The sequence below is a fragment of the Diadema antillarum genome, unplaced genomic scaffold (assembly GCF_040938485.1).
Source record: "Diadema antillarum isolate AM-2024a unplaced genomic scaffold, OU_Dant_1.0 seq00000908_RagTag, whole genome shotgun sequence".
Classification (NCBI taxonomy): Eukaryota; Metazoa; Echinodermata; class Echinoidea; order Diadematoida; family Diadematidae; genus Diadema; species Diadema antillarum.
This window is the reverse complement of record NW_027271765.1, coordinates 755258-777036: the sequence shown is the minus strand read 5'-3', so window position 1 is coordinate 777036 and position 21779 is coordinate 755258. Positions and strand designations below refer to the sequence as shown.

The 21779-nt window shown below is 38.6% G+C and overlaps 1 protein-coding gene across 1 annotated transcript in view; it reads right to left on the bottom strand.

Annotated features, from left to right (window-relative positions):
- The window catches only part of LOC139741181 (zinc transporter ZIP6-like), a 52351-nt gene that overhangs the window by 29834 nt on the left and 738 nt on the right, over positions 1 to 21779 (bottom strand). Inside the window, exons 2-3 of the mRNA XM_071651773.1 lie at positions 9130 to 9713; positions 605 to 899 (exon numbers count right to left, since the gene is read on the bottom strand). Coding sequence (XP_071507874.1) covers positions 605 to 899; positions 9130 to 9713 — 879 coding nt within the window. The remainder of the gene's footprint in view (positions 1 to 604; positions 900 to 9129; positions 9714 to 21779) is intronic.

Here is a 21779-nt window from a genome sequence, read left to right as displayed (position 1 = left end):
GTTTTGAAAATATAATGACGGAAAGTTCATGGGGTTAGATGGCATTTCATACATTGAGTGGAAACACCTCTACACAAATCCTCACACACATACTTAGTGCCAACTATGATATTTTCATTGGTAGCTAGGTGGATTATCCTCCAAATCTACTTCCATTACTTTTACAAAACAATGTTTCTGTAGCATCCTCTACCCCCTTAAAAAATACTTTCCATTCGACAGCAGCAGGAATTGTGAACTTCATACATCATATTCAACTGTTGAAATGATTGAGCACAAATTGGGGCAGAAAGAAGGAAGAGATATTAATGAATTGTAAACACTAAGGGAAGAGATGATTGGATTGGATTGGGTTGGATTGGACTAGATTGGGTTGGATTGGACTAGATTGTATTCGACTGGACTGGAATGTAATTGAATGAAATGCATTGAATTGAACTGCACTGAATGGAATGGATTTGAACTTACGTGAATGAAATTGAACTGAACATGAATAACAACCGTACACACACTAAACATGATTGTCATTTGTGAAGACAAAAAAAAAATGATAATGACACTTTGATCTTGACCACCTAAGTCTTGGTGTGTTTGGAAAACTGACCTTGTGCAAGTGACTCCCTGCGAGCAGCAGCATCGGTAGGCGTACCCTCTGTGGCATTGTGATCATGGTCGTGGTGATCGTGATCATGATCGTGGTCATGGTCATGGTCGTGGTGGTCGTGGTCGTGGTGGTCGTGGTCATGGTGGTCATCATGGAGGTGGACATCGTAGACCACGCAGACCTGGCTGTCCAGCTGCTGGAGGAGGATGGGGCAGAGCTGGAGGAACTGGACGGGGCCGATTCCCTGAGACGGGATGAGGCTGACAGTATCCAGGATCTCATCAGGAGAGAGACACTACAGTCAGGGACAGACATGAGGCCAGCCATGAGAGAGAGAGAGAGAGAGAGAGAGAGAGAGAGAGCAGAGAGATGGACGGACATAGAAGTGCAATAGGCAAAGAGAAATACAAGAGAGAGATGCACAGAAAACAGAGAGATGCAGAGATGGCAAGAGCCACGGACAGAGACAGCCAGGGAATGATATAGAAAGATACCAATGGACCAGATGGAGAATGATATAGAAAGAAACATATAAGGACAGAGAGAGCCAGGGAAAGATATAAAAAGATACATGCAGGGACAGAGACAGCCACAGGAAGATATAGAAACATACAAATAGAGACATAGAGAGCAAGGAAAAGATGCAGAATGATACAAATAGACAGATAGAGAGAGAATGATATAGAAAGATGCATATAGAGACAGAGACAGCAAGGGAAAGATATAAAAAGATACAAATAGACAGAGGGAGAATTATATAGAAAGATGCATGCAGGGACAGAGACAGCCAGGGAAAGATATAGAAACATACAAATAGAGACATAGAGAGCAAGGGAAAGATGTAGAATGATACAAATAGACAGATAGAGAGAGAATGATATAGAAAGATGCATATAGAGACAGAGACAGCAAGGGAAAGATATAAAAAGATACAAATAGACAGAGGGAGAATTATATAGAAAGATGCATGCAGGGACAGAGACAGCCAGGGAAAGATATAGAAACATACAAATAGAGACATAGAGAGCAAGGGAAAGATGTAGAATGATACAAATAGACAGATAGAGAGAGAATGATATAGAAAGATGCATATAGAGACAGAGACAGCAAGGGAAAGATATAAAAAGATACAAATAGACAGAGGGAGAATTATATAGAAAGATGCATGCAGGGACAGAGACAGCCAGGGAAAGATATAGAAACATACAAATAGAGACATAGAGAGCAAGGGAAAGATGTAGAATGATACAAATAGACAGATAGAGAGAGAATGATATAGAAAGATGCATATAGAGACAGAGACAGCAAGGGAAAGATATAAAAAGATACAAATAGACAGAGGGAGAATGATATAGAAAGATGCATGCAGGGACAGAGACAGCCAGGGAAAGATATAGAAACATACAAATACAGACAGACAGAGGGAGATTGATATAGAAAGACACAAATAGACAGAGGGAGAAAGATATAAAATGATATAAACAGAGATAACAAGAGAAATATATAGAACAACATAAATAGAGATGGAGAAAGATATAGTGTGATACAAATAGAGACAAAGCGAGAAAAATACATACAGAACAGAATAACAACAAAAAACAAGAAGAAGAATAGGAAAAGGAGAATAGAGAGAAGGACAGACAAAGGGAAAAGTAAGAAAGACAGAGACACAAAGAGAAAAAGAAAAGTGTGAACAACATCAAATCAAATCTAAAACTTATCTGATTCCTCCTGCAAAGTATGCTTACAAAAATGAGATATTATTTGATACAAGGGCTACGGGTTCATGCATTACATTGTAGAAACAATGAAAACATAGAGAATGTTATTCATTGCTAAAAGGCAATCAAAGACGAAACAAAGTAACATACCACACATTAACAATGCCAATGATGGCAGGTTTTCTGTCAGAGAAAACGTAGGAAACAGTCAGACGAAAAAAAACAAAAAAAACTAGAAATGTTGCTACATGTGTATAGCAACTAGCATGGATCTGCTATACTGTACTGCACTATCCTCCCAGAAGGCCTTGAGTAGATCCTGACATTGTGAGATAACAGTTTCACCTGACTGTCAAAATTGAAAATTCCACAACTACAAATTTAAACCACTCGTGAAATTGTCAGGAAGTCTCGGTTCACAAAAACACTAGACTCGCTATATATTTGGCACAGTATTCAATACCCGTCTATATGTTGCCCTGTCTGCCCTTTCTCATTATATACTCTGCCTGATGTCACTCAAAATCTTTGCACACATCTCCAATATTTTCCACACAGGCCTTTCTTTTTTTTTCAAACAATTACTTTCACAGTAAAATATTCAGTAAGCAGGGATGAAACATAAAACAAATACATGTGTAAGGGAAGTCTGCGATGGAACAAAGTTCAGCATTTAGCTACATTTCAGGCATTCAATATTAGATGTAAATGAAAAAAATAACATCAAAATGTATTCATGTTGGGGGCATTTTGTACATTCTTATGATGTCTATTTTAACATTTCTGGTCAGCATTTTAGCTAAATTTCAGGCACTCAATATTAGATGTAAATGAAAAATGAAAAACAGACTTTTTCATAAGTACAACATCTAAATGTACTCATGTTGAGGGCACTTTGTACATTCTTATGATGTCTATTTTAACATTTCTGGTCCACATATGAAAAATTATGTGTCCAACATAAGAGAAATACGATCTTTTTTTTTTTTAACCAAAATTCAGCATATCTATTTTGGAGACTAATTGGATATAAATAATGCCACACCTGGGGCCCGTTGCATAAAACTTACCGTTGAATTTCAACGGTAATTACCGTCAAAATTAGGCATCACAGCCAATCAGCATCAAGGATTATAAAATTTACCGCTAATTTGAAGACTTACCGCTAGAAAGGAGCGGTAAGTCCAGCGGTAAGGGTTTTATGCAACAGGGCCTAGCTAGTCTTCAACTAATTACCTTGTAGTTTTAATTTTTCTCTTTCTAGGTTTAGTCATTCAAATATGTCAGGTGAGAAATCAATAGTGTGAAATCTTGCACACTTTGATTGTCCTTTTTTTTTTCTGAGACATGCCACACATTCTTCCTTTTACGTAATCTGCATTTCATGATGCAAGGAACTACAGTTAATCACTTTTACAATCACTTTCAACATCCTGCTCTGTAATGTACTGTACCTCCTGGATATGACTACACAGGGCATGCAAGAAACAATAAAGAATGAGTTTTTGATGAGCCTGGATCCGTCACTGTCTAAACTATGGAATCCAGTCTAAACTCAATCCATGAAACCCCATGGGTTAAAAAAAAAAACTATTCCACAGTTGCCTGATGCACACAATTCATACTTGTGTGCACTCAGACCTGTACATCATATTGGTGCCATGTCTCAGATTGGTTTCACAGAGTCAAACAATTTGAACTCATTCTCGTCAGCTGAACTCATTCTCGTCAGCTTCCCGTTTTAGCCAGTCCTGGAACATACAAAATAGCAAGTAATAATAATTTTAAACAAATACAAATCTATGTGTTCCAACTGATAGTGGCAGTTTATTCTCTGACCTTGGCATTTGTTTAGTTTTGTTTAGTTTTGTTTTTTCCCCAAAAGTTCCTGGTCATCATGAATACACCTATCTCATTAACCCATATCAGCATATCAACAGGATATCCCGTAGTTTGCGCAAACGCTGCAATCACTGATCTGCAGTTTAATCCCTAGCAATCATGGCTCCGACAATGACATTCCATCTACAGAGCTCTTCATAGCCCATGAACTCGGACCTACATTTAACACATCCCAGAGTCCCTTGTCCCACTTCCTGTCACTACTGTTTAGCTTAGCATTCACTTTTGAAGTTTACAGCCAATAAAACAACTCTACATCTATGTGAGATAGAGCAATCCTGTGTGGGTTCATACAAGTTGTACTTTGCTGTACAGTGCACTCCCGTTATAAGGCCCCCATCTCACTACGAAGGCGACAACAGATACTTTCTCTTTCAATTCATGTATAGTTTCCTGTATTTTTTTTCTTCTCATTTTATAAGTACAAATGTAGTAATGACATCAATTTGAATTTGAAAGAACACAGCAGAGTGAACACGCCTGAAGTAGCCTCTGGTACCAACAGCTTATAAACTGTATTGCGACTGGAGAATATAAGCTTTAAAAGCACTGTTTCATGGTTATCTAACAGTCCTTTGGGCACAAGTTAATCATGTTTGCGCTATCTCCAAGCTCTAAAATACCTCCTTTCTAGTACAACCACCCACATGAAACTCTTTGAAGGTTTTTTGTTTGTTTCTTTCTTGAAAGTCTTACGTAACCCAAGTTAATTCATACTACCATTGAGATAAGTACAATGTAGATTGCAGAATCCATTGATTACACTATGGGCTTAACTATTCCTATTACCTCCAACAGGGACTTCTATCCCTGCATTTTCTCCGCAGCCTTTTTTCAGAGACATTTCAAATTGCTTTGGCAGAGCAAAATCTGTTTATTCATTGTTTCTTTTTTGTCCCATTTTACCGACAAAACCGTCTTGCATCCACTAGTTTGTTTTGTTTTGTTAATCAACCATTAACCACTACAGACAGATTAGCACTACATTCTATAAGGATGAGTGATCTCAAGGTAGAGATAATTTGATATTCCACACAAATGCAGCATGGCCCCTGTACATTTGCTCTTTGGCTCTTTGTGCATGTGTAAACATCTGTGCATTTTTTTGTATTTTTTTTCTAGCATCCGACAGTGTATACTGTGTAGTTTGCAAAAAGAACTGAAAACGTTTAGCATATATACATAAGAGTTATCACACTTGCTGATGTTCTTTTTTTTTTCTGTTGTTACCATTAGCCCTCTGAACTCAAGCATTTCATGTGTGCCATTCATGATAAACTTGAGCACCATTTGTGACTACCAGTACTTTTGGAGTTCTAAAGACTGCTTCATAACAATGGTCTGCAACCAGTTTACGACACCCGGCAACAATTGTTTTCGGGTGCTACACAACTGATTGCTTGGGGTCGTTAAAAGCATTTGCATTCATTGCGGGAGGTTGCACTATTAACCGAGATGGTTGTCGGTGGTGGCACCTGAACTTTGAACGTGCTTGAAATCTACGGGTAACCAGATGCGATCGATTCACTTTGCATGTACGTGGTATGACCAGTCGTGCCAAGTGCTGCACAACAATGCGTGACTTGATACGAGAAATTGCACGACTCAATAGCCAAATTAGGTTGGCTGGAAGATGTGCAACGCTCAGACGAGCGCTAGCGATTTATAATGACCAGTGAGTGTTGCGAGTGGGTACAATTGTCCTAAAAACACAAGACTTTTGCATGACCGATCGCAACACATCACGCAACACTGTACCACAGTTTACATGACAGCATGAGAATGTATGTGATTATTCCTTGGCGTACAGGAGAATTGTGAAGATGAGCTTCACAATGTTCTCAACTTTTCATGCAGATAATAGAGGCTGTTGCTGCTGTAATGATACTTTGTTGTACACTGTATCAATGTCTGCTACTTTTTTGTTACCTCCGCCAAGGGAGGAGGTTATGTTTTCGTTACCGTTGATTTGTCTGTTTGTTAGTTAGTTAGTTAGTTTGTCCATGAGCAAAATAACTCAAAAAGTAGTTAACAGATTTGGGTGAAACTTGCAGGAAAAGTTAAGAATGATACAAGTAACAGATGATTAAATTTTGGTAGTGATCCAACAATTTTGGGGGAATTTATGACGGATTTTTGATATCTTGGCAGGTAGGGTAAATGAACTTGGGAGTTCAAGCTGCGCGTATTTGAGACTAAAGTGCGTGCTCTAGTTTCTGCTAGGGCGAGGCGCGCCGTGCAACTGAGAGTTTATGACTTAACTGAGGCTTCTATATAATGGGAAATCAGGCGACTTTCAGCACACAATGCTGAAAGTACATAAGGGTTGAAATCACTGATATCTCTATGGAAGAACAATATCAGTGGTGAAAATAAGCTGCATGCTTAGCGGAGGTCTGCGCTCTCAGAGCGCTTTTCTAGTTTACTTTGTGAAGGAATTATGTAACCTGTATAGCCTAATTGCTTAAAACCAGCTTTTCTAGCTGAACACAAGTTTAGTTTGGTTTTGTTTCTATTCCTGAGCTTAAATATTTACATACAATACAGATACAATCAGGATTTATCACTCACAGAGCGGAAAAAGGCTCTTTCGGTAGTTCGCTCTTTCTCTTTCTCTGTTTAACTGTGCTTGCAACAATATCAATGTGTGTGCTTTGAATAGAAGCAGCAAATCAAAATGCACTGCAAAAAATTACACTGTACACTGTTGTCAGCAAAAAAGTAGAAAATATATTGAAACACACTTTGGGTGTTGTTGTTTTTTTTATTAAAAAGATAATTTGTCAGATTAAAAGACAGGAAACTAAAATATGCAAATATGCACACATCATGAAAAATTAATAATATTCTGATTGGATCTGCATAATTTCATTCAACTTAAAACAGAAGAACAGATATGTGAGCTATGTTTACAACTTTTCAGTTCTTTCCTGAACTATTTTGAGCAAATTTGAGTAGTTAATTCAAAATATAAGGTTAAAACATGGCTTGCAATTTTATGTAATGTGAAATTTTTGCTGAAGAGATAAAGCAGTGCATGATATCAAAGAATAGAGGAATGTTAGTCCATAGAAGCTATGGCTCCACGATTAAACACTTATTGTGATGTTAAGAAACCATCCATGTGTTTGCATAATTTAAGATAAGAGTGGCCCTCAATATGTAACACCTCCCTGTTATACTGCGAAGCTACTGTATAAGCTGTTATTTTCGCGAGTGAGGAAGTCACAGACATTTTCGCGACATGTTGTTTTCGCGATGTGACAACGAGGCTATCGTGAGTGCCCTATCAGCCTAGTGTAAGGCGACATTTTTGCATGTTGTTAAATTCACGGTCCAGCCGTGATTCACGAAATTTGTGAAAATAACAGCGCAAAGACCACTCACTGATCTCATTCAAACACATGAGTGATCGAATGGTCTCACGTCCAGTTGCACGACCATGCTATCAGTTGTGCAATCATTGTGATGGGCGCCAAAGCCACTCACAATCAATCATGCAACACTTGCATGTGAATGCCGCTAACGAGCATTTATAAGCAAGTAAATGCAACGTTTATAGCCATCCTACGGTCTCTTCTGGTCGCTTTCCTTGAACAACAGATATTGCATTTGTACTTATCGTAAGCCTTTTTGCGACCTGATGAGATCAACTGCAGTAGAAGTCTGTTGAAGCCTGTCGAGCAACCAAATGGTCGCAAGCGGTCGTACGCCAATTTTGAAAGGGGCTTAATAACAGGTACAGATATGTGTGGAACCGTTATCTACCAGTACACAAGATATACTGCATTGATGTGCTGTCATTTTCAAATGCTTTTTTTCCTCATCAAACGAAGCATGACAAACTATTGAACACAAAAAAAGAAGACATGTTGAATGTGTAATACACTGTACATACACTGTATACACTTGTTGGTGAGCACATGTAAAAGAAATTGGGGGAAATACTGCTTTGCGCAGAGAACGTCAAGGTAAACAACTATTTTGGAGTTAACCATAATGCACTTGAGCAGGAAAGGTATTTCCCAACCAAAGAGTATTAAGCTCAACTGGAATGTGCATAATTTCTATAAAGTTGGTCCATTGTCTGATAAAGTTCACAAGTTCATCTATGCATGCAACACAAGTAGAATGGTTAAAGGTGCAGCAGGAAAAGAATCTTCTCTAAAATAGACACAAAACGAACTCTTTGACTTCCTTGCAGCTGCAGAACTGGAAGAGAAATCTGAAACAAAACCACCTTTGAAGAAATGTCTGAACCCTTTGAATACTTCCATGTACGTTGCACGAGGAAGCAAGCGTGTCATGACATATTACTTAAAGGTTATGCATAGTTTCCATGTGCCCTCAGAAATTTGCAGGAATTGCTACAAAAATGGTGATGCACTAGAAATGTGTGAAATAATGCAGTGACAGCATGTAACAAAGAATATTTTGAAGTGTACACAGAAAGAGTACACACATAGAGTTGCAATCTCAGAGCATATATATCAAATCGTGGTAGCTGCGTAAATATTTTATAATAGACTACAAATTGGGCCATAGTGCATCGATCTTCATGCGGAGTGTGCATGATGGGCACACGATTGATGAGGTTTCACCTACCAACTACCGAATGAGGAGGGTTCATCAGGAATGAAAGTTGCATTTATCACAGCAAATTGAGTCAGCCAGACAAGTTTCTAGGGAGACCCTTTTGACATATTGGTTCAGCAAATTCCAAATGGTGGGAGATTGATTCTGAGCCTTACTGAGGACTCATTTAACCTCTAATGGAGAAGTGCCAAAGCATGGTGGCATTCTGTTTCATTCTCTTTTTGATATCAAATGTACACTATGTATTCTAAATCATTAAAGGCAACTTAAACCTGGTGTGGAAAAGCTTATAAAGTGACTTCATACCTGGTTGATGTGATCTTCGTTGACATGATGATCTGGATGACTCCGGCTGTGGTTGGCGGAATTTCTGACCTCTGTTTCGGTCAAGTTCTCCACGTGTGTTTCACCAATATCTCTGGCCATCCTGTCGCTGGCACCGGCCGCACTGCTTTCAAGCAACCCTTGGCCACTGGAATCGGCAGAGTCTCTGCGATGCCGCGCATCAGAGGAGTGCGGGACTGTGTGTGAAGCGTTGCTCGCCTCACTCGAACTATGACCTGGGTCTCCCGCTTTGCTCTTCGCAACGCCGAGCCCAACGTTGTCGAGGAAGAGCTTGAAACCGTCGTACTGCAGGCGGCCGTCATTGGAGCCATATTTGATGAATATCTCAGACAGGCAGTCCCCTACCCAGGAGTTGAATCCCGAGCCTCCGTCCTCGCACAGCGCTCGCTGCATTGCCTCCATCTCCATGAGCGAGGCCGATTTGTCGTACTGAAGCCTGCCGCAGGTGGCGCCATTGAGGAACCAGCAGAGACAGACCAAGACGAAGATGACTCGTTGGAAACAATTCAGTCCTCTGCTCTGCAGTTTGGCCGCCATCCTCTCTGCTGTAATAATCACATTAAAAAATCAAGCACTTTAGTCTCACTCAATCAATTTCATAATATGCTGGCTTTGCATTTGTACTGCAACATGTATGACCACAAAGCTCAAACCACAAAAAGTTGTAGACCAGGACTCGCTGTAATCAGGGGTCGCACTTAACTTTTTTTTTTAACTAGCCATGCGGACTACTTAGAATCAATTTTGACACTGAAGCAATATTTTGGCTCGCCAGACGGACTAGTAACTTCAGAATTTTTTGATTTTTAGCTAGTCCGACTCAATTTCGGGTGGCCAATGGCCAGCGGACCATCGCCAATTTCGAACCCTGGTAATGGACCAAAATATGTCATTTGGGTTGGCCCATTTAATTTTTTAAAGTCAGAAATGTCTGCTGAAAAACTTTTATTCAATACAGCCTTTTATAGGTGGTAGCGTGGTATGTTCAGATACTTGGATGATGTTATGCATGGTGACTTGAAAAGATGAAACCTAATCACCACTATCAATACCAACACTTGCATTTAAATGAAAATACCCAATGGGTGCTCACAATTTCTAACAAGATTGCTAAATCCTGCACCCAACAGACAAACTAAACAAAAACAAAAAACAAATTCAACTTCTGACATCATAAAACCAATTGCCTCTCTGATGGTAGACTCATGAGCTCATTTCAAGTTAAGCGAATATTTGAAAATAGCTACTAATCAACCAAAAAAAAAAAAAAAAAAATGTAAGCACCTCTTGATGGATGCTTATCGACTGTACCAATATGACTAATTACATCAGGGCCCTGCTTTATGAAAGCTATAATTGATTATACTTGATTTGTACCATATTAAAGTCTATGACAGCCTGTGTGGTAAGGAAATTTGTAATACTGCATATTCTTATTATTTCACGAGGTTTTTATTTTCACAAATTTCGCGAGTCCGCTTCACGAAATTCGTGAAATTAAAGAAATGCGAAAATATTGACTCTGATCCTGATGTGGATGTGACGTACGCGTGTACATTTCTCCATTCAGTACAGGACTCCAGGATCACGAATTTGACCACTCGCGCAATCGTCGGAGATTCCCAATTCACGAAATATATGGCGCATACAGCAGATATCTTTTGATAAGATCAAATGGGGCCCAGATAATGCATTCATACATTACTGATGAACATGAAGCGTCCTTTGTACCTCTCTCAAAGTGTATCAGAGAGCTTTCGTGAATCTCTATTTGAGCTGCATTGTACCCTACACAAGGACTGGGATATCAATCTTTAAGGTCCTGATCCACAATGAAGTACTGGGCAGAGTAGTCCCATGAACAAATATGTGTGTGAACAGGGTCCTGTCTTTCATTTCTCATCAAAACAAACGATTCTGACGCTTTGACTCGTGCAGATCCGATGTGATGCCATTAAATGGATTAAATTTCGTGGAACTGCTAATGCCAAAAACATAATTGGGCCATATTCTCATTACAAAAATGTGTGATTCATTACACAAACTTGCTGTTCACACTGCTGCCTCTCACTAATCCAAAAACTTGCCACGTTTAGCTCCGATGAAAAAGATTACTGGGTTTCTGAAAATACTGCGCATGTCCCGTTTACTCATTCATCCGCTGTCAGCATACTTTTCGGTTTGCACATAAAAAGATCATACTGATGACAACGAATAGTGAATGCTGACTACTGCTTGGTCCCACACTGTCTTTTTCACGCATCATGCATTGTTGGCCGCTCCATTGCCCGGTAATGCTCAACACTGCTAGTAGTAGACAGAGCTACCAAGTCTCACGCATTCTGCGTGAGACTCAAGCATTTAGGGGCCATCTCACGATCTCGCGCATGACATCCATTTTTCACACGCATCGGGCGAAGTCTGCAACTTGGGCCTATTACAATGAGCATAGCTCAAAAGATTTAAGTGATAGTTGCAATTGAAGGCATATTTCCCTTTTGTCTTTCAAAATAAGTAAAAAAAAAATCACCTAAGTATGCACCTGAGGGCACTATTAAGAGCTCAAAATTGAAAAAGCTCCCTACCGTGGGAGGCCACGGGGGGAAAAAAACCCTCCCACACCTTCGCTCGCGCGCACATTCGCATGCCGAAATGCCGAGTCATGAAAATCTCACTCATAAAATCTTTTTGAACTTGGCATCCCTGAGTAGACCATGAGAACACTTGACTGTTATTACACAATTCAGCTTTTAACTTTTTCGCAAGATATTCTAGAAATGACTTTGTGAAATGTTTACAAGCCTACAATTCTGTGAGGAATGCAAAGTTTATTTGATGAAAATCAGTTCTGAAATGGCTGAGATATATCCAAAAACTCGGTGAAATAAAGCAATCCCGATAAAAGGCGGGTCCTACCTTTTACTGGGATAGTTTTGTTCTGGATATATTTCAACCATTTCAAAGCCAATTTTCTTCAAATAAACCTTGAATTCCTCTTAGAATTATATGCTCTTTCATACTTTATTAGAGGTTTCTCATTACCATATCTATTAAAAAAAAAAAAAAATCACTATCAAAAAATGTTGGAAACTTCAAACCAGCATCTCAACTAAAACTGTACCATCCCTTTGAGCTTACCAGCCTGACATGGCCTTCATCAGGATCTACCAAGAGAGCACATTACAATAATCGTCTAGATGACATAATGTGCCATGATGGAAAACAACAGTGCAATATCATAAAGTATGATAATAACACATATCTTCTGAATTGCATTTAACTCTATCAGTTGTCTTAACACAAAACTACAATATAACATTATCTTATAATAATCAATGAAATTTGTTGTGTAAAACCAATAAATAGAAAATAGGTTCAATTCCTGTATCATACTTTTGAAAAGAATAATATACATGTACCTGGTACTTTGCCATTATTTTACATGAAATAGGTAAAATGGCAACAGTCACATATTACATGTATATACATACACAAACACATTCACGTATACAGCTGTATGGGTTTACATACATGTACTGTAAAAGTGGATATTTTCGCGCCACCAATTTTTCGCGCTTGGCCGTGTAAGAAGAGTTTCATGTGTTTTTAAATCCGCAGAATCAAGACATCATGCACAGGAACATATGACAAGCAAGAATATTTGCATGCTTTTATTTTCGCGCTAGTTTCTGGTTGCGCGAAATGCGCGAAAATTTCAACACTGCAAAAATTTCCACTTTTACATTACTGAAAACATAACCAATACACTTTATATGATATGTCATGTTTAAAATGATAGCAAAGTTATTATTCTATCAAAATTATACTGTAAAACATGATATATTTGCGGCATGAAATTTTTGCGAATTGCCACTGGCATTCAATGCATGTAGTGTAGACAAAAACTTTCGCGTGCATTTTAATTTCGTGAATTTTGGCGCTCGCGAAATTCGCGAAATTAAAATGCACGCAAAAATGCCTCGTTTTACAGTAATTATTTCAATAATAATATAACACTGAAACTTTGACACCAGTGAGCATGATGATTCTGTATCACATTATTTACACATCGTCACTTGATTTGTGTGACATTTATCGAGCGCAAGAGTTTGACATCTCACACAATTTACCCCATGGAGCAAACAGCGCAATGCTTTTAAACTTACCAGAATGTAACTCTTGATCACGTGTAATACAACCAAACAATCATTCCACTCAACTATCGATAAATATAACCCTAACCGCCATTTAACCACATTTGTGAGTCATCGAGAATGAAGGTTACTTAATTGGAAATGCTTGTTTGTGCTCGCATTCAATTCATTTGTCTGGGATCATGACCCAATAAAACAAAAAAAAAAAAAACAATAAAAACAATGCAGAAGCAAGGCCAGTCTTTCAGCTTCCTTGCTTCGAGGATACGGTATAAATTCAAAAACTTCAACAAAAAGGTAAACAAAAAAGACTGAACTTTGTCACGAGATCAGAAATTCATGTACAGGTAAATCTGTTGAGGTGTATAAAAGCAGTTTTAAAAGGTGATACGATATTTGCGCCTCAAACAATTGCTTCAGTGTTATTTTCTGCAGGGACTTAGGGTTAGGGTTGTGATAAAATTTTCGGGCAAACATTTGTTACTATTGTTCAAAAACACTTGCTTGAATTTGATTTTCACGCATTGACCTGGGCAATCGGGCAAGTGCTTATGTAGCACCCTGTGTGGGTCTACCCCAGTTGTGCTGAGCATTTTTTTACACATTGGATGGCCATGCATTTCTTTTCTGTGCTTGACATAAAACGATACATATGAACATTCTTTTGTCATGATGTAGGAATTCCAACTCAGAAGAAAAAATAACAAGAAAAAACAAACTCTTCCGATGTTTAAAAACAGTTCCATGATATTTGCTCCTTTATCAACAATTGCTCACCTGAACTATCTGCACACTATTTAGGCCAAACATACATTTTAGTATTTCTACAGATGCTTGCCAAACACACACACACAAAAAAAAACCATTGCAGAAACAACACATTAAATATTATGAAACATTGTGGTCCTAATAAAACATTAAACATCAATTTGAAGGAGGTTCAGGCTGGCATTCTACAGACACTTTAAGTTTATATTAACTAGAAAGGCACTCGTAAAGCGCAGATCGCTATGTCCACCAAGCAGCTCACTTCCAGCCATAATATACACATGCTGAAAATAGCCTACTTTCCCCACACAGAAGCCTTTTTGTAATGTCATCAACTTCCAGCTACACGTATGCGGCACCTCACCTGAGCAACGCACTCATATGCTTCAGAGCATGTACAATTGTATCATGCAAAACTCAAATATGCACAGCTTGAACTCCTTTTAAGTTCACTGACCCCATCCGCCAAAATCCTTTGAAAATCCATAAGAATTCCTGGATCACTTCCGTGTGTCATCATCAACTTTGCCTGCAAGTTTCATTCCAAACCGTTCTCAACTTTTTGAGTTATTTTGCAAACAATCAAACCAACACCAGTGAAAAAATAACCTCCTCCTTCCTTAACGGATGTAGTAAATGGGATATCACTACATTTCAATGACTGGGGCAGGTCAATCTTATACATAGCCATGGGAGAATAAAAAGTAGCAGATACTGTTGAGCTTTGAGCTTAAACAATTTTTCCATGAAATCAAGAACTACCATTCCCCGAGGATGTTTCATCCGTATTTGCATTTCTCATAGTCCCTCGGATATGACATTAAATGGAGGTCCCGTGATTGTGTTAGCCACAACACTTCATTCATTCACTGCAAAGAGCAGGGTGCCAACCAGCCCAATACTCAGCAGAGGGTATCAACCAGACACACTGTGCCATGTGCTTGAATGAATAGCAACAAAACCACATCCTCCACAAAAACAAACACACAAACAGACAAACACGCCTCATATCCAGCAGCACCACTACCACACATGTAGTAGAAAAAGTCTCCATAACATGTTTTTCTTCCACAGATCAATGGCACAAAGGCCATTGTTATATATGTGACATAGTACAATAGTTTTGACAGTCAATTTGTTTGCTCTCCCCAGGGCACAAATGCAGGCCGTACACTAGAGACAACAATAACAGCCCTGGCCTTGTTTGCACTCACCATATCATCAAATATTTCTGTTCAAAGTTATCAATCTCACATCTTCAAATTGGTACATACCTGTAGCTTGCAATACCATATTAATAGTGGAAATCCAAAGTGCATAATTTACGAGGCAGTGTCCTCACTCAAGGTGAAGATTTCTCTTTTATCACATTTACAGCCAGCTGTTCCACCAAATACTCCTGAAGTATTTTTATGCATATTTTTCAGTCACAACCCCCCTCCCCCCCCCCCCCACACACACACACATTTTTGATTTTTTTTTTTTTTTTTTTTTTTGCCAAATAGTAAGATTGTACACCTGAATAAAGTTTTTATGTCACCCTGGACCAACTTATGAATGGACTTTCGACAAATTCAACCACTTTGAAGTATGAGATCTGCTGCCACCAGACTATGCGCATCTCAACGAGTACATGCAGGTACCGGTATCTGGAAAATGATGATTACATAATCAATGCAGGTATCTGGAAAATGATGATTAAATAATCATGCATCATCACTGACAAAGGAACTGTTTCCCTAAAATTCCGGTCTTAAATAGCTTATGCACCTTTTCAGATAAATGTCTTTGAATAAATGCCAACGATGAGTTTTCTCAGCAAAGGTCAGAACATGGCTGATTTTGTGTCATTTGCTTGGAAATCAGACTCGCTCAATATTGCCCACACATACACTGTACCACCTTGCCTAAAAACCTACTGAAACATGCATATCCGCTTCCCTATACTGCCTTTCTTTTACTCTGGAGAAATGTGCGGAAAAGATGGAAAATGAGATTACATACAAGTCATTTATAATCAATGAGCCAAAAGTTAGCTTTCTGTCTAAAAGCATCATGATTTCGCTAATGAAAATATCTGACCAGTGATACACTGATACATTACGCTGCACCTGCGTTTTCCTTGATTTAAGACATTTATTATCTTGGTTTATAGAGTTTCAAAAGCTGTGTTGTGTTTTGCTCTGGCTTGCTGGCAGCGAAAATCACATGATGAAAGCAAAATGAATGTCCAACTATGTTTTTGTGACACTTTCCATATAGAAAGACTGAGAGGCATGCATTTATTAACAAAATGATGAATGTCCATGTGTAGCAGGTCCATGTTGTCACTATCAAGGAACCCTTCACAGTGACATGTTTAAGGGATCATACAGTGTACAATTTTGGTTGAGACCTAATTACAGGTTTCTAACATTTTTTGCTGAAATAATGTGAATCCTCTTATGAAATATGAAAGAGCATGTAATTCTATGAGGAATTCAACAATTACTTGATGAAAATTGGTTTTGAAATGGCCGAGATATCAAAAAAAGGACAATTTTAATAAAGGGTGGGAAACACACTTTATTATGATCACTTTGTTTTACTTTGTTTTTGGATGTTTCAGTCATTCCAAACCCAATTTTCATCAAATAAACTTCGAATTCCTTTTAAAATTATGCTCTGTACTACATAATAAGTGTTGTGCAATTGTGTGCAATTGCCAAGATTCGCGAAATCAAAATGCACGCGAAAGTTCTTGTCCACACTATATGCAAACCACTATATATCATGCAATGCCAGTGGCAGTTCGCAAAAATTTCAGGCCACAAAAAAAGCTGTCGGATCCAATTCATAAAAAATTTCATACCGCGAATGTATCATGTTTTATAGTATATCGTCTCCAAATGTCTCCAAACAAGAGGACAATTTCTTTGCCCGAAAGTCCCACAGACATCACCACGGCATCTCCCTGACATCATCTCAGTCACTGAGACGCTTCTGCTACATCTCTGGTGGGTTTGCCAATGGACACAAGGTCACAGAGACATCTTGGAGATCCCGCAGACAAAATTAACCTCAAACACGATCAATATATAAATGTGGCATGAATTTTTTTTGCACTGCCGCTGACATTCAATGCACACAGTTACAATGTAAGTAAGAACTTTCATGTGCATTCTTAATCTTGGCTCTTGTGAAATTTGTGGAATTACAATGCACGCAAGCATTCTTTACTTCACAGTACTCATACATGTACATCTACGACTTGGCCGTGACACGAGAGATGCATAGCCACGTGCTCTTAGCCAGCACACGTTATGAGTGCAAAGCACAACATCCAGATATCCAAATCTGGAGATCTTATGTATACAAATGCTTTCTAGTGATATATCTACTTAAGCCTAATTTACTTTACAGCTTTAGAGATGTATTTGGGCAAGATAACTTAAGGTAAATTAAGACGATTAAAGACATACACCTGATGAAGGTCACACACAGTGGTAGTGGGAAAATTCAACGAGTGGAAGGTCTTGAAAGAAAAAAGGCCGCAAAGCGGAAAGAGTCGGCATCTCTGCTATATCCATTAGACTACTTTTGTAAACACAGTCCTAACTATGCAAATCTCTTAGTTTTTTTTTGTTTCTTTTATGTTTTTCATTTGTATCAGTTCATATTGGCCATTGTATTCAAGATGAAAGTCTGTATTCCTGTATAAGTGAGTATCGTAGTTAAACTATGCAGAAGGAATTAGGATATGATTTGGCAACTATTTTGCTGAAAAAAAAACCCTGAATTTACCGCCTTTCCTCTCTGACATGATCTTCATTGCGTTATTGCTAATATTATATGCTTTGGTGTTTTTTATGCCTCCGCCACGAAGTGGTGCAGGAGGCATTGTGTTTTCGGGTTGTCTGTCCGTCTGTACGTACGTCCGTCCGTCCACATTCGTTTGCGCGATAACTTGAGTAATAATATTGACTGGAATTTTACCAAACTTGGTCCAAGTATAAAGTATGACGGGCCAATTACTTGATTAGATTTTGGGTGAAATCAGCTAAAGGCCAAAGGTCAAGGTCAAATCATGAAATTGTATTTGTTTACACGATAACTCAAGACTGGATCAAGCAAATATCACAAAATTTTGTCCGAGGATGATGTATGATGGGACAATTACTTGATTAGTTTATGAGTGAAATCTGGCAGTGGTCAAAGGTCAAAGATCAAGGTCAAATCCTAAAATTTATCTGTTTACGTGATAACTCAAAACTGGATGAAGCAACTTTTACCAAACTTGGTCCAAGGATGACATATGATGGGGCCATTAGTTGAGTCGTTTTTAGTGAAATTGGCTAGAGGTCAAAGGTCAAAAAGGTCAAGGTCAAATGTTAAAAATGTTGCTATTTCCCCACATCTATGGAATGCCCAAAGGTATTTTCTTGAAACTTAGTGTAGACATGTAGGTCCCACTACTGCATAAAGATTCTCCAGAGAGAGTTTCATGTCACAAGGCCAAATGTCAAAAGGTCAAAGGTCAGGTGAAAATGTTACAATTTCACTTTTCTCACAAATGGTTCAATGTATCTTCATGGAATTTGGTAAATATGCATGTACTGACTAGAAGGGATTATCTAGGGAATTTAGGGGTCATGGGTCAATAGTCAGGGGGTCAAAGGTCAAGATAAACTCCTCAAAATTTTACTATTTCCCTCATATACTACTATATGCAATGCTTGCAGGATTATTTTTAAAACTTTATGTATACTAATGGAGATTCTCTGGGAAATTTCCTGCCAGAAGGCCAAGGGTCAAAGGTTAAGGGTCAAAGGCCAGGCTTAAAGGGGCTGTACAGTACTCATTGAGGTGGGGATTCATATTTTTTACATTCCTAAGTGAGATAATGAGAAATCTCTTATGAAATATGAAAGAGCATGTAATTTTAAGAAGGATTTAATGTTTATCTGATGAAAATTGCTTTTCAAGTGGCTGAGATATCCAAAAAAGTGATAATAATAAAAGGCGACAGGCCACAACTTTATTAGGATCTCTTTGTTTTACCTTGTTTTTGGATATCTCTGCCACTTCAAAACCGATTTTTATCAAATAAACTTTTGATACTGGTACCCCTTAGAATTGCATGCTCTTTGACATCTCATAGAGTGGTTTCTGAATATCTCGCAAAACGTTAAAAGCTAAATCCTCACCTTGACCAGAACTGCACACACCCTTTAAATGCAAAAAATATATATACATGTATATTCTATACTGTAATTACACTCTTTCTTCATACCTTGAAAATTACTCAATGCATTAAACTTATAAAAGGGACGGTCAAAAGTCAAGTAAAAATCCTCAATTCCCCAAATACATGTACCTGCACACTTACTCTTAGACAATTATAGCAAACCTAGTTCAAGGAAAGTGAACATTCAAGACATTTCTGACAAACCTGTCGTATCAATATTTTGGCAGTTATGTGAAACTGACATCACACATACTATACACCTATTGGGAGAATCATGCATTTATGGCCGAGGCATCAGTCACCATATAGTAGCGACATTTCCAGTTTTGGGTTTGTTGTTTTTTCATGACCCCTCTTGTGGTCAGGGCAATCATTCCAGCCCACCCCCCCCCCCCCCCACCCCCACCCAAAAAAAAAAAAGGAGGTAAAAGATAAATAATCAAGATCAACTTGCCCCTTCAATTACAGGTAAGAACAAGCTTTCGCTTTTTTTGTGTGTGTGTTTCAAGAATATACAGATTGTACATGAAAAAATGAAAGAAAAGGTTAACAAAATAGAGAGTTCACTAATGGAAGGACAGAAGAGAAATTTGCATTATAAAGGAAAGCATGTGAGAAACAGATGTCTTTGAAAAGAAAAGAGGAAAGCATAGAGAAACATACAGATTGAAAACAGAAAAGCACTAGGTAGGATAATAGAATGAGAGTAGAATCAAAACTAGATGAAAGTGCACAAAGATGATTAGGAAGGAAAGACAGAATTATACAAGTTTAAAAGGAAATGACGAAAAGGATTCATTAGAACAACTTGAGTTGTAAGAAAAAGATATTGGAGATAGATAGAAAAGAAAGACTCATACAAAATTTACAATGTAGTTGGAGGGAAAGAAAGGACAACCCACAAAGGAAACAAAGAATATGCATTTAAGTAAAGTTAAATCGGAAATTGAGAGAGTAAGACAAGAGGAAAACCCCCAAAAATGATTGATAGGAAGGAAAGGGAAATTTAGGTATAGATTCTACCTGCAAATTAAAGAAGATAAGATAGAAATGAAACAGAAAGACATAAGTGGCAGCACACACTCACGCACACGCTCGATTGTGAAACCACTTTCATGACTTTTTGAAGCTACAACCGCTAATGCAATTGCAAGACTTGGCCGAGGAAAAGAGAAAATCAAATTTTAGCTTCTCGACAACACTATAGAGTAAGTGCACCGGTTTGCGGCCGCTTAAGGGTTTTTCCACTCTGAAATGCAAACGTGCAGATTGCTCTAATCCAGGTTATATCATAGAGATTGACCACTTACCAATACACCATATTGTCACCATTGCAAGACCAATGTCCATCCCGTTGGTCAAAAAAGACCGCGGCCGCGATCCGGTACAGCGCGTTCCGGTTTGCGGCCGGGGTGTTCTGGTTCGCGGCCGCCTCGCGCTTTTGGGTTTTGTCCAGCGCAAAGTTACTTGTTTTTTTCCATCAAGAATGAAACATATCAAACTGTAAATGCTATTTTCCCAATCTATAAATATTAGTTTTGATTAATAAAACTATTTCCTCAAAATTTTCCCCAAATTACTGAATATGAGCCATTGACAAATTGGAAGAGGAAGAGGACTTCAAGGAATATGAGGGACAGCAGAACTGAAGATCAGGGACAGCTATGAGGCACGCCCTTACAAGTCATCAAAGTATATGGATGCGTGATCTTATTTTTCAATTTACTTGTTTTATTAATAAAAAATATATTTTTGTTCTATTTCAAATGCTTTTCTATATTTCTGTACGCTTATTTTGGCTGGCGTTTTACCCCCGGACGCGATATAGAGCAAGCGCCCTCTATGGTGTTCCGGTTCGCGACCTCCCCCCGTTTCCTTCGCGATTCGTCATTTTCAATGTATCGTCCGTGGTGAGTAGTCATCACATTCTAACCCTCCTCTACGATCAATATTTCAACAAGAAAACGACATATAAGGACATGACAGCCGTCTAGCTACGTCCAGAATAGTTGACTTACGTGTTAATAATACCTATAATTCAAGCTCTTGCGGTGAACACCTTGGTTTCCAAGAGATTTTACAGCGACTAGACCTCGCACTGCTGTTAGTCCCAGGTATGTTGATGTTGTGCAGGATATTCTCCGTTGAATGGTGACAAGTTACCGGGCTGCCAGCCCATTGGCCAGATTTTATCAACTGGAGACCGCTGGCCCGGCCGCGAACTGGTGCATGGCCGCGAACTAGTGCACTTACTCTACAAAAAACCGTTGTGTCGCAACATTCAGACGAAATGATCAACCCTTAGCATGCGCTGCGCTGAATGTGTTCATACTGTGCTTGTGTATAGTTACAAGGCATCATTTCAAGCGATCAAGATTTTCCAATGATTTTCTGACACTTGTAAATACTAACAGTGTAACTTAATGTCTATTTGACTTTGGAGACTCAAATGCAAGTATTTT